This window comes from Ranitomeya variabilis, chromosome 4 (genome assembly GCF_051348905.1).
Source record: "Ranitomeya variabilis isolate aRanVar5 chromosome 4, aRanVar5.hap1, whole genome shotgun sequence".
Taxonomy (NCBI): Eukaryota; Metazoa; Chordata; class Amphibia; order Anura; family Dendrobatidae; genus Ranitomeya; species Ranitomeya variabilis.
The window spans coordinates 290,319,637-290,334,717 of record NC_135235.1 but is presented as its reverse complement, the minus strand read 5'-3'; the positions used below and the strand labels follow the sequence as shown (position 1 = coordinate 290,334,717).

General features: G+C 45.7%; 1 protein-coding gene across 2 annotated transcripts in view; it reads left to right on the top strand.

Annotated features, from left to right (window-relative positions):
* The window catches only part of LOC143764525 (uncharacterized), a 111,041-nt gene that overhangs the window by 27,872 nt on the left and 68,088 nt on the right, over nucleotides 1–15,081 (top strand). For both annotated transcript variants that reach the window (XM_077250152.1, XM_077250153.1), the window contains exon 3: nucleotides 14,792–14,841. In XM_077250152.1, the coding sequence (XP_077106267.1) occupies nucleotides 14,792–14,841 (50 nt within the window). The remainder of the gene's footprint in view (nucleotides 1–14,791; nucleotides 14,842–15,081) is intronic.

Here is a 15,081-nt window from a genome sequence, read left to right as displayed (position 1 = left end):
TCACAAAAGGGCAGACTTCACTAGTGTTTTTCCATGTCAGACATGGTGAAGACACAAGTAAAAGGTGGTAATTTGCTTAAGTTCTTCCTCAGCCACTAGATAATATATATATTTATTTATGATAAGATGAAAAGAGAAAGCATGAACTTATCAGTGCCTCGCCCTTCATGTTTGATGTAGAAATCCTTTCCTTCTGCTTTCCTCATGTTCTATTCCTTTTCTGGATTGTAGCTTAGATGAGCAAAGCCAACCAGGTCTCCTTACATCGAAATACCAAAGCGGGGACTTGGTAGCCGCACTGCAGGGTTCTGGATGTTCCTGTAATACAAAGTAACAGCTGCATCCTCACTATTGGGCTAGGGCTATGTTTTCTGTATTTGCACAGTAGGGATCAGTAGGCGATCCCAGCATGTAACAAGTCGTCATCATCAGAATTCTATGATCAGTAGATTCTTATTCCGCAGTTAGTGTTGTTATTATTTTAGTTGTATTTTACGTTTTGATAATCTTTTGTCATATAGAATGAATCTGAATGCAAAGATGAGTGTACTGATACTTAATTACAGCCTGTGTTATATTTCAGAGCAGCATTGACCATTCTGCAGCCTTCACAGCTGAAATCACCGAAATTTTATTTTTGCAAACCGATCAGTCCTAACCTAACCTTCATGTAGAAACAGAAAAAGTCTCTTTTCCTCCATGAGTCATCATTAGAACTACAATTCCAGGTCACTGCAAAGTCCCTGGCTGCCCAGCTCCACCTCCTCTTCATCTCCTGACCCAGCTGCTACACTCCTCCCTGTGCCAGGAACTTTGTAGTGATATAGAATTGTAGTTCTAATGAGGATTCATGCAGGGAAAAGAGACTTCCTACTTCTACATGGAGATTAGAAGGATTCAGCTAGTCGGTTTTTAATCATGTGATGTCATAGACCTAATGGAAAAGAGAATCTGGGTAGAAAGGCAAAATGAGCAGTTGTAAGTACACAGTGCTGTATATTAAAAGAATAAAAACTTTAATGGGAGGAATGCTTCTTTAAATGACTAATTGAACTTTTTGATACCCCATCACCCAGTCTGTATATGGATGCAAATGTTTGTCTAAAAATACAACCAAATCGCTAGGTTTAATATTGTACCTATTGACAACTTAATTTTTTTGATGCAGAAACAGCACCAATTTTGCCCACAGGGCTCTCTTTTTGTGTTTGGCTGTAAGACAACTAGCTGCGGCAGAAGTCTTCCTGCTGTATACTGTCTGTGTCTGACTGTAAAACAACTAGCTGCAGCAGAAGTCTTCCTGCTGTGTGCTGTCTGTATTTGGCTGTAAGATAACTATCTGCGGCAGAATTCTTCCTGCTGTATCCTGTCTGTTTCTGGCTGTAAGTCAACTAGCAAAAAAAAGAAAAACACAGAACCCTAAAAAATATCTTTTAATATTAATGATTAAAAGTACACAAAACCAAAAAATACTTTCCTAAAAATAGGGAAAGTTTAGGGTCTATACTGTAAATGTCAATAATGTACAGACTGATTGGTGCCGAAAAAACTTCTTAAAGATGCAGTGGGACTACAATACCAAGCAAGGACAAGGCTTGCACAGCGGCATACTGTGGGACTACAATACCAAGAACAGAGACAAGGACAAGGCTTGCACAGCGGCATACTGTGGGAGTACAGTACCAAGCACAGAGACAAGGACAAGGCTTGCACAGCGACATACTGTGGGACTACAATACCAAGCACAGAGACAAGGACAAGGCTTGCACAGCGGCATACTGTGGGAGTACAATACCAAGCACAGAGACAAGGACAAGGCTTGCACAGCGGCATACTGTGGGAGTACAGTACCAAGCACAGAGACAAGGACAAGGCTTGCACAGCGGCATACTGTGGGAGTACAGTACCAAGCACAGAGACAAGGACAAGGCTTGCACAGCGACATACTGTGGGACTACAATACCAAGCACAGAGACAAGGACAAGGCTTGCACAGTGGCATACTGTGGGAGTACAATACCAAGCACAGAGACAAGGACAAGGCTTGCACAGCGGCATACTGTGGGAGTACAATACCAAGCACAGAGACAAGGACAAGGCTTGCACAGCGGCATACTGTGGGAGCACAATACCAAGCACAGACGCAAGGACAAGGCTTGCACAGCGGCATACTGTGGGAGTACAATACCAAGCACAGAGACAAGGACAAGGCTTGCACAGCGGCATACTGTGGGAGTACAGTACCAAGCACAGAGACAAGGACAAGGCTTGCACAGCGGCATACTGTGGGAGTGCAATACCAAGCACAGAGACAAGGAAAAGGCTTGCACAGCGGCATACTGTGGGAGCACAATACCAAGCACAGAGACAAGGACAAGGCTTGCACAGCGGCATACTGTGGGAGTACAATACCAAGCACAGAGACAAGGAGAAGGCTTGCACAGCGGCATACTGTGGGAGTACAATACCAAGCACAGAGACAAGGACAAGGCTTGCACAGCGGCATACTGTGGGAGTACGATACCAAGCACAGAGACAAGGACAAGGCTTGCACAGCGGCATACTGTGGGAGTACAATACCAAGCACAGAGACAAGGACAAGGCTTGCACAGCGGCATACTGTGGGAGTACAATACCAAGCACAGACACAAGGACAAGGCTTGCACAGCGGCATACTATGGGAGTACAATACCAAGCACAGACACAAGGACAAGGCTTGCACAGCGGCATACTGTGGGAGTACAATACCAAGCACAGAGACAAGGACAAGGCTTGCACAGCGGCATACTGTGGGAGTACAGTACCAAGCACAGAGACAAGGACAAGGCTTGCACAGCGGCATACTGTGGGAGTACAGTACCAAGCACAGAGACAAGGACAAGGCTTGCACAGCGGCATACTGTGGGAGTACAATACCAAGCACAGAGACAAGGACAAGGCTTGCACAGTGGCATACTGTGGGAGTACAATACCAAGCACAGAGACAAGGACAAGGCTTGCACAGCGGCATACTGTGGGAGTACAATACCAAGCACAGAGACAAGGACAAGGCTTGCACAGCGGCATACTGTGGGAGTACAATACCAAGCACAGACGCAAGGACAAGGCTTGCACAGCGGCATACTGTGGGAGTACAATACCAAGCACAGACGCAAGGACAAGGCTTGCACAGCGGCATACTGTGGGAGTACAATACCAAGCACAGACACAAGGACAAGGCTTGCACAGCGGCATACTGTGGGAGTACAGTACCAAGCACAGAGACAAGGACAAGGCTTGCACAGCGGCATACTGTGGGAGTACAATACCAAGCACAGACACAAGGACAAGGCTTGCACAGCGGCATACTGTGGGAGTAAAGTACCAAGCACAGAGACAAGGACAAGGCTTGCACAGCGACATACTGTGGGACTACAATACCAAGCACAGAGACAAGGACAAGGCTTGCACAGCGGCATACTGTGGGACTACAATACCAAGCACAGAGACAAGGACAAGGCTTGCACAGCAGCATACTGTGGGAGTACAATACCAAGCACAGACACAAGGACAAGGCTTGCACAGCGGCATACTGTGGGACTACAATACCAAGCACAGAGACAAGGACAAGGCTTGCACAGCGGCATACTGTGGGAGTACAATACCAAGCACAGAGACAAGGACAAGGCTTGCACAGCGGCATACTGTGGGAGTACAATACCAAGCACAGAAACAAGGACAGGGCTTGCACAGCGGCATACTGTGGGAGTACAATACCAAGCACAGACACAAGGACAAGGCTTGCACAGCGACATACTGTGGGAGTACAGTACCAAGCACAGAGACAAGGACAAGGATTGCACAGTGGCATACTGTGGGAGTACAATACCAAGCACAGAGACAAGGACAAGGCTTGCACAGTGGCATACTGTGGGAGTACAATACCAAGCACAGAGACAAGGACAAGGCTTGCATAGCGGCATACTGTGGGAGTACAATACCAAGCACAGAGACAAGGACAAGGCTTGCACAGTGGAATACTGTGGCAGTACAATACCAAGCACAGAGACAAGGACAAGGCTTGCACAGTGGCATACTGTGGGAGTACAAAACCAAGCACAGAGACAAGGACAAGGCTTGCACAGTGGCATACTGTGGGAGTACAATACCAAGCACAGACACAAGGACAAGGCTTGCACAGCGGCATACTGTGGGAGTACAATACCAAGCACAGAGACAAGGACAAGGCTTGCACAGTGGCATACTATGGGAGTACAATACCAAGCACAGACACAAGGACAAGGCTTGCACAGCGGCATACTGTGGGAGTACAGTACCAAGCACTGAGACAAGGACAAGGCTTGCACAGCGACATACTCTGGGACTACAATACCAAGCACAGAGACAAGGACAAGTGTTATGATCTGGTGACCTTGGAGCCGCATGAAACTTTCTCTGGAGACGGTGGAACCTGTACTGACCGCAATCCTGAACTAACACCGCAACTAGAAGTAGCCGTGGGGTGTGCCTAACACTCCCTAGACACCTCGACACAGCCGGAGGACTAAATACCCCTATAGATGGAAATGGGAATGCTATCTTGCCTCAGAGCAGACCCCCAAAGGATAGGCAGGCCCCCACAAATAATGACTGTGAGTAGGAGAAGAATAGACACACGCAGGTAGAAAACAGGATTTAGCAGAAGAGGCCACTCTAGCTAAATAGGAAAGGATAGGACAGATAACTAGGTGGTCAGTATTAAAACCCTTCCAAAAATATCCACAGCAGATAATACAAAAAGTTCCACAATCTAACTAAAGACATGGAATGTATATCTGCCACTCCAGAGAATCCAGCAAGACTGAGAAAATACTAAGCTGGACAAGAAAACACAAAGAATAGCACTGAATTGTGAAGCACACAACATGTGTGCCACAGGGAAAAAGAACCAGACACTTATCTTTGCTGATTTGGCAGAAAGGCAGGAGGAACCAGGCAGAGGTCCTACACCTCCCAACAACAATTGACAACTGGCAAGGACTAATGAATCCTGCACGCCTAAATACCCCAGTCAGATCTGCAATCAGCAGATACACCTGACCAGGGCTGCAACTCAGGGGCAACTGCATTACCACCTACAACCACCGGAGGGAGCCCAAAAGCAGAATTCACAACAGTACCACCCCCTTGAGGAGGGGTCACCGAACCCTCACCAGAGCCCCCAGGCCGAGAAGGACGAGCCAGATGAAAAGCATGAACCAAATCAGCAGCATGGACATCAGAAGCAAAAACCCAAGAATTATCCTCCTGGCCATAACCCTTCCATTTGACAAGGTACTGAAGCCTCCACCTCATAAAACGAGAATCCAAAATCTTCTCAACCACATACTCCAACTCCCCATCAACCAACACGGGGGCCGGAGGATCAACAGAGGGAACAACGGGCACCACATATTTCCGCAATAAAGCTCTATGGAAGACATTATGGATAGCAAAAGAGGCCGGAAGCGCCAATCGAAAAGACACCGGATTAATAATCTCAGAAATCCTATAAGGACCAATAAACCGAGGCTTAAACTTAGTGGAAGAGACCTTCATAGGAACATGACGGGAAGACAACCAAACCAAATCCCCAACCCGAAGCCGGGAACCAACACACCGACGACGGTTAGCAAAACGTTGAGCCTCCTCCTGAGACAACACCAAATTGTCCACCACATGAGCCCAAATCTGCTGCAACCTGTCAACCACAGAATCCACACCAGGACAGTCAGAAGGCTCAACCTGCCCAGAAGAAAAATGAGGATGAAAACCAAAATTACAAAAAAAAGGCGAAACCAAAGTAGCCGAACTAGCCCGATTATTAAGGGCAAACTCGGCCAATGGCAAAAAGGCCACCCAATCATCCTGATCGGCAGACACAAAGCATCTCAAATAAGTCTCCAAAGTCTGATTAGTTCGCTCGGTCTTGCCATTTGTCTGAGGATGGAATGCAGAAGAAAAAGACAAATCAATGCCCAGCCTAGCACAAAAGGCCTGCCAAAACCTAGAAACAAACTGGGAACCTCTGTCGGACACAATATTCTCCGGAATACCATGCAAACGAACCACATGCTGAAAAAACAACGGAACCAACTCTGAAGAGGAAGGCAATTTAGGCAAAGGCACCAAATGAACCATCTTAGAAAACCGGTCACAAACAACCCAGATAACCGACATCCTCTGGGAAACCGGAAGATCAGAAATAAAATCCATTGAAATATGCGTCCAGGGGTTTCTCAGGAACCGGCAATGGCAAAAGTAACCCACTAGCATGGGAACAACAAGGCTTGGCCCGCGCACAAGTCCCACAGGACTGCACAAAAGAACGCACATCACGTGACAACGAAGGCCACCAAAAGGACCTACCAACCAAATCTCTGGTACCAAAAATACCAGGATGACCAGCCAACACAGAACAGTGAACCTCAGAAATCACTCTACTAGTCCATCTGTCAGGAACAAACAATTTCCCCACAGGACAGCGGTCAGGTCTATCAGCCTGAAATTCCTGAAGAACCCGCCGTAAATCAGGGGAAATGGCAGAAAGGACCACCCCTTCTTTCAGAATGCCGACCGGTTCAAGGGCCTCAGGAGAATCAGGCAAAAAACTCCTAGAAAGGGCATCAGCCTTAATATTCTTAGAACCCGGAAGATACGAAACCACGAAATCAAAACGGGAAAAAAACAAGGACCATCGAGCCTGTCTAGGACTCAGCCGTTTGGCAGACTCGAGGTAAATCAAATTCTTATGATCGGTAAGGACCACAATACGGTGCTTAGCTCCCTCAAGCCAATGTCGCCACTCCTCAAACGCCCACTTCATAGCCAACAACTCCCGATTGCCGACATCATTTGCGTTCAGCAGGCGAAAACTTGTGGGAGAAGAAGGCACACGGTTTCATCAAAGAACCAACAGAATCCCTCTGAGACAAAACGGCCCCTGCCCCAATCTCAGAAGCATCAATCTCAACCTGAAACGGAAGAGAAACATCTGGTTGGCGCAACACCGGAGCAGAAGTAAATCGGCGTTTAAGCTCCTGAAAGGCAGAGACAGCCGCAGAGGACCAATTCGCCACATCAGCGCCTTTTTTCGTCAAATCTGTCAAGGGTTTAACCACGCTGGAGAAGTTAGCAATGAAACGGCGATAAAAATTTGCAAAACCCAAAAATTTCTGAAGGCTCTTCATGGATGTGGGTTGAATCCAATCATGAATGGCCTGAACCTTAACCGGATCCATCTCCATAGATGAGGGAGAAAAAATAAAGCCCAAAAAAGAAACCTTCTGCACCCCAAAGAGACACTTAGACCCCTTCACAAACAAAGCATTGTCACGAAGGATCTGAAATACCATCCTGACCTGTTCCACATGAGACTTCCAATCATCGGAAAAAATCAAAATATCGTCCAAATATACAATCAAGAATTTATCAATATAAGTCCGGAAGATATCATGCATGAAGGATTGAAAAACAGATGGAGCGTTAGTGAGCCCGAATGGCATCACAAGGTATTCAAAATGGCCTTCGGGCGTATTAAACGCAGTTTTCCATTCATCACCCTGTTTAATACGAACAAGATTATATGCCCCCCGAAGGTCAATCTTAGTAAACCAACTAGCCCCCTTAATCCTAGCAAACAAGTCAGAAAGCAAAGGTAAAGGGTATTGAAACTTGACCGTGATCTTATTTAAGAGGCGATAATCAATACAAGGTCTCAAGGAGCCATCCTTCTTAGCAACAAAAAAAAAACCTGCTCCTAACGGTGAAGAAGATGGCCGAATATGCCCTTTCTCCAAAGACTCCTTAACATAACTCCGCATGGCGGTATGTTCAGGCACAGACAGGTTGAAAAGTCGACCCTTAGGAAACTTACTGCCTGGAATCAAGTCAATAGCACAATCACAGTCCCTGTGCGGTGGAAGGGAACTGGACTTGGGCTCATCGAATACATCCTGAAAATCAGACAAAAACTCTGGAATTTCAGAAGAGGAAGGAGAGGAGATTGACATCAAAGGAACATCATTATGAACCCCCTGACAACCCCAACTAGTCACAGACATAGATTTCCAATCCAATACAGGATTATGTACCTGCAACCACGGGAAACCCAGCACGATAACATCATGCAAATTATGCAACACCAGAAATCGACAATCTTCCTGATGGGCTGGCGTCATGTGCATGGTCACCTGTGTCCAAAACTGAGGCTTATTTTTAGCCAAAGGTGTAGCATCAATCCCCCTTAAAGGAATAGGGTTCTGCAAAGGCTGCAAGGGAAAACCACAACGCCTGGCAAACTCAAAATCCATTAAGTTCAAGGCGGCGCCTGAATCCACAAACGCCATGACAGAGAATGATGACAATGAGCAAATCAAGGGCACCGATAACAGAAATTTAGGTTGTACAGTAATAATGGTAGCGATCCTCTTTGTCCGCTTAGGGCAGACTGAAATGACATGAGAAGCGTCGCCACAATAATAACACAACCCATTCTGATGTCTGAATCCTTGTCGTTCCATTCTAGACAAAATCCTATCACACTGCATTGGCTCAGGAATTGACTCTGAGGACGATGCCACAGCGCGCACAGTTCTACGCTCCTGCAAGCGCCGATCAATCTGAATGGCCAGAGACATAAAATCACTCAGACCGGAAGGCGTGGGAAACCCCACCATAACATCTTTAACGGATTCAGAAAGACCCTTTCTGAAAATTCCCGCCAAAGCATCATCATTCCATTTAGTCAACACAGACCATTTTCTAAATTTCTGACAATACAATTCTGCCGCCTCTTGACCCTGAGACAGGGCCAACAAGGTTTTCTCCGCTTGATCCACAGAATTAGGTTCATCATATAATAAACCTAAAGCCTGAAAAAAGGAATCTACATTAAGCAAGGCCGGATTCCCAGATTCCAGGGAAAATGCCCAATCCTGTGGATCACCACGCAGCAGGGAGATGACAATTTTAACCTGCTGAATGGAATCACCGGAGAATCGCGGTCTCAGAGCAAAAAACAATTTACAATTATTTTTAAACCCCCAAAATTTGGACCTATCACCAAAAAACAAATCAGGAGTAGGAATCTTCGGTTCTAAAGCTGGAGTCTGAACAATAAAATCAGAAATACCCTGTACCCTAGCAGCAAGCTGGTCTACACGAGAAGCTAATTCCTGAACATCCATGCTGGCACAAGACTCCTCAGCCACTCATAAATAAAGAGGGAAAAAAAGACAAAACAGACTGCAGAAAAAAAAAAATGGCTCAACACTTTTCTTCCCTTCTTCTGAGATGCATTTAACTCATTATGGGCCAGTTGTACTGTTATGATCTGGTGACCTTGGAGCCGCATGAAACTTTCTCTGGAGACGGTGGAATCTGTACTGACCGCAATCCTGAACTAACACCGCAACTAGAAGTAGCCGTGGGGTGTGCCTAACACTCCCTAGACACCTCGACACAGCCGGAGGACTAAATACCCCTATAGATGGAAATGGGAATGCTATCTTGCCTCAGAGCAGACCCCCAAAGGATAGGCAGCCCCCCACAAATAATGACTGTGAGTAGGAGAAGAATAGACACACGCAGGTAGAAAACAGGATTTAGCAGAAGAGGCCACTCTAGCTAAATAGGAAAGGATAGGACAGATAACTAGGCGGTCAGTATTAAAACCCTTCCAAAAATATCCACAGCAGGTAATACAAAAAGTTCCACAATCTAACTAAAGACATGGAATGTATATCTGCCACTCCAGAGAATCCAGCAAGACTGAGAAAATACTAAGCTGGACAAGAAAACACAAAGAATAGCACTGAATTGTGAAGCACACAACATGTGTGCCACAGGGAAAAAGAACCAGACACTTATCTTTGCTGATTTGGCAGAAAGGCAGGAGGAACCAGGCAGAGGTCCTACACCTCCCAACAACAATTGACAACTGGCAAGGACTAATGAATCCTGCACACCTAAATACCCCAGTCAGATCTGCAATCATGTTGTGATTGTATATTGTGGGAGTACAATACCAAGCCCAGAGACAAGGGCAAGGCTTGCACAGCGGCATACTGAGGGAGTACAATACCAAGCACAGAGACAAGGACAAGGCTTGCACTGCGGCATACTGTGGGAGTACAATACGAAGCCCAGAGACAAGGACAAGGCTTGCACAGCGGCATACTGTGGGAGTACAATACCAAGCACAGAGACAAGGACAAGGCTTGCACAGCGGCATATTGTGGGAGTACAATACCAAGCCCAGAGACAAGGGCAAGGCTTGCACAGCGGCATACTGAGGGAGTACAATACCAAGCACAGAGACAAGGACAAGGCTTGCACTGCGGCATACTGTGGGAGTACAATACGAAGCCCAGAGACAAGGACAAGGCTTGCACAGCGGCATACTGTGGGAGTACAATACCAAGCACTGAGACAAGGACAAGGCTTACACAGCGGCATACTGTGGGAGTACAGTACCAAGCACAGAGACAAGGACAAGGCTTGCACAGCGGCATACTGTGGGACTACAATACCAAGCACAGAGACAAGGACAAGGCTTGCACAGCGGCATACTGTGGGAGTACAATACCAAGCACAGAGACAAGAGAGAGAAGGACAAGGCCAACCACAGATTATTAAATATACAAGGAATGGACTACGGGTGTTATGATCTGGTGACCTTGGAGCCGCATGAGACTTTCTCAGGAGTAGGTGGAACCTGTACTGACCGCAAACCCTAAACTGACACCGCAACTAGAAGTAGCCGTGGGGTGTACCTAACACGTCCTAGACACCTCGACACAGCCGGAGGACTAAATACCCCTATAGATGGAAATGGGAATTCTATCTTGCCTCAGAGCAGAACCCCAAAGGATAGGCAGCCCCCCACAAATATTGACTGTGAGTATAAGAGGAAAGACACACGCAGGCAGAAAACAGGATTTAGCAAAAGAGGCACTTCTAGCTAAATAGAAAGGATAGGACAGAATTCTAAGCGGTCAGTATTAAAACCCTAAAAATATCCACAGCAGATAATACAAATATTCTACATCTAACTAAAGACATAGAATGTATATCTGCATCTCCAGAGAATCCAGCATGACTGAAAAATCCAAACAAAGTCTAAGCTGGACAAAAACACAATGAATTGCACTGAATTGTAAAGCACACTGCATGTGTGCTGCAGAGACAACAAACCAGACACTTATCTTAGCTGAATTGACAGCAGGGCATGAGGAGCCAGACAGAGATGCAATCCCTCCAAGAACAATGGACAACTGGCAAGGACTAAAGGATCCTGCACACCTAAATACCTAGTAGAGCTGCAATCAGCAGAAACACCTGCCCTGGATTACAACCCAGAGACAACTGCACTACCACCAACAACCACCGGAGGGAGCCCAAGAACAGAATTCACAACAACGGGAGATAGAATGTGCCTTTCCCTAAAACGTCCCTTCCTGACAGCCAGAGGTTGGCACCCTGGGAACGATATGGCTCCCCCGCTCACCGTCGGCTGACCCTCGGGACCCTCAACAGGAGTCCCTCTCAAAAAGCCACCACCATCACCAAACACCTTGAGATATAAATAAAATGCTGTTAGTGCAAATAACTTGATCCTATACAAAATATAGATATTTGTGGTTAGAGGCAGAACTATATAACTCTTAGTGTAGTTCAATGGACTATTATTAGGTGATAATCAAATTTTTCTTCAAAAACTAAAAATAGTACATACATATATGATTAACCTGTCCTTTGCACTGGTGGCTCAAAGTGACATTTCAAAGCATGAAAAGGTGCACACATATCTAATATCAAATGCTAAATAGCAAAACTGGACTAGGATATCTTATGATGTTGTCCCTATACGCCACATTTATATCCACAATTCTTTTATTAATGTATAAATCTGAATAGGATCAATATCAGCCCATCAGGGCAAGATATGTCTGATAGAGGGTAAATACTTGGGTAAACTATTAAAAAAATGAAAAATGAAAAATTGCTAGCGGTCTAAATAGCTAACAAGCGAGACCCAATAAATGTCATAGACCTCCTCTTAAACAAGGTCACCATCGAGTTAGGGCATTCAAACATGACATCAATACAAAAATACAAATACAAAAAGATTGCCCCGCTCATAATTTCTGCCAAAAGTGGTCACAAAATAAACCACAAGTCCCATTGGATAAGACAGGCAGAGTAATCCAATCTAGGTACAAGGAATGACCATATAGATAAAGCATTAATATAAATTAAGCCACAGCCACGTTGTCAGGGTCTTTATCCCAGCCATAGGAGGTCTCAGACGTCTCATAAACAGCACACAGATGTTTTCATCACAAGCTGCCTGTTGCTTATCGTAGGCATTCCCCTGATGAACCCCTTTGGACCGGCTACTTGGGGAAACGCGTCGGGATGGGCTACTACTCCCCGGGATGGGGCACTAGTCCCCGGGAGATAAGTTTACATTATTATGATTACACACCTGTGTGCTGTTCATGAGATGTGGTTGATCAATCGTCATTTGTTCAGTCTGTACATTATTGACATTTACAGTATAGACCCTCAACTTTCCCTATTTTTAGGAAAGTATTTTTTGGTTGTGTGTACTTTTAATCATTAATATTAAAAGATATTTTTTAGGGTTCTGTGTTTTTCTTTTTGTTTTTCCTGTTATCAAGACCCTTTGTTTCAACTGGTTGGTTTTCCTGTAAGTCAAGTAGCACTGTCTGCGTTTGGCTGTAAGATAACTAGCTGCAGCAGAAGTCTTCCTATTGTGCACTGTCTGTGTCTGTGAAACAGCTAGCTGCAGCAGAAGTCTCACTGATGTGTACTGTCTGTGTTTGGCTGTGTCAACTAGCTGCAGCAGCAGATGTCTTCCTGTTGTGCCTGCTATGTTTCTGACTATAAGACAACTAGCTGCAGGACAAGTCTTTCTGCTGTGCCCTATTTGTTTGGCTGTAAAACAACTAGCTGCAGCAGAAGCCTTCCTGCTGTGTACTGTCTGTGTTTGGCTGTAAGATAACTAGCTGCAGCAGAAGTCTTCCTGGTGTGCCCTCTCTGTGTCTGGCTATGAAACATCTAGCTGCAGCAGAAGTCTTCCTGTTGTGCCTGCTATGTTTTTTACTATAAGACAACTAGCTGCAGGACAAGTCTTCCTCCTGTGCCCTATTTGGATGTAAGACAACTAGCTGCAGTAGAAGTCTTCCTGCTGTGTACTGTCTGTGTTTGGCTGTAAGAAAACTAGCTGCAGCAGAAGTCTTCCTGCTGTGTACTGTCTGTGTTTGGCTGTAAGATAACTAGCGGCAGCAGAAGTCTTCCTGCTGTGTACTGTCTGTGTTTGGCTGTAAGATAACTAGCTGCAGCAGAAGTCTTCCTGCTGTATCCTGTCTGTGTTTGGCTGTAAGTCAACTGGCTGCAGCAGAAGTCTTCCTGCTGTATCCTGTTTGTTTCTGGCTGTAAGATAACTAACTGCAGCAGAAGTCATCCTGTTGTGCCCTCTCTGTGTCTGGCTGTGAAACATCTAGTTGCCGCGAAAGTCTTCCTGTTGTGCCTGCTATGTTTCTTACTATAAGACGACTAGCTGCAGGACAAGTCTTCCTCCTGTGTCCTATTTGGCTGTAAGACAATTAGGCTCAGCAGAAGTCTTCCTGCTGTGTACTGTCTGTGTTTGGCTGTAAGATAACTAGCTGCAGCAGAAGTCTTCCTGCTATGTACTGTTATGTTTCTGACTATAAGACAACCTGCTGCAGGACAAGTCTTCCTGCTGTGCCCTGTTTGACTGTAAGGCTACTTTCACACTAGCGTCGGGAACAACCCGTCGCTGTGCGTCGGGCCGAGGTTCCCGACGCTAGCGTGGTCTCCGCCGCACAACGGGGGCAGCGGATGCATTTTTCCCACGCATCCGCTGCCCCATTGTGAGGTGCGGGGAAGTGCGGGGAGGTGGGGGCGGAGTTCCGGCCGCGCATGCGCGGTCGGAAAAAGCGGACCGTCGGGAGCAAAAAATGTTACATGTAACGTTTTTTTCTCCCGACGGTCCGCTACCACACGCCCAAGCGTCGCAAAACGGACGCAACGTTTGGCAATGCGTCGCAAATGCGTCGCTAATGTTAGTCTATGACGAAAAAACGTATCCAGCAAGAACTTTTGCTGGATGCGTATTTTCGGCAAAACGACGCATTTGCGACGTATTGCAGTTAACGCTAGTGTGAAAGTAGCCTTAGACAACTAGCTGCAGCAGAAGTCTTTCTGCTGTACTCTGTGTCTGGCTGTAAGTCAACTAGCTGCCACTTTCTGTGTACTGTCTGCAGTAAAATAGCTAACCTCCATCCCTAGACTGGGGCTTCAATTGGTCAGCAGAAGATAGAGCTAATCAGTAGGAGATTAAGTGATTTCCTCTGTAGGATTTCTACAAGATTGACTGTTTCAGGATCAAGAAAAGATGCTGCAGACTCTCAAACAGTGAGGAAAACTAGTTTTCTTTCTAATTTATGCTTTTATTTCTAGGTATTTTTCCTTTCAGGGTCATTTTACATGTAACCTTTGGAGAAGCTTAGACAGGAAGCTCATTATTTATATTATCACTATAAGTGCAATCTTTGTAGCTGTTTCCTTTGTGTGAATTATTGCAAGTGTTCTCATAAACGATCAGCAGAAGTCGACTCTTTGTAAAGCATTCTATATATGGATAGTCTCGCCGTTTTATTTTTGCAGCAGAGTTTTTATGAACTTTGATCTGAAGGATCCTGTTCTTTTTTTTCTCTGTACAGATTATTTAGTCTATAAACTAGAAGCTCAGGAGGCCCTGAACAAAGAAAAGGTAAAAATGGACCAGGGTGGTCTGGACGAATTTCTGTCTGGGTGCGCCGGATGTGACATGTATGCGGGGTTTCGGAGATTGTGTGAAGCTGCAGGATGTGGGTGTGAGACTGCAGGTTTTACATCTGGATGTTGAAGGTTTGGAAATAAGTCGCTTCAAGAAATTCATAATTGCCCTGAGGAAGTTTAGACTTCTTTGTGCCAAATTTGCCATTAACTGTTGTCTTTTATATTTTCTACC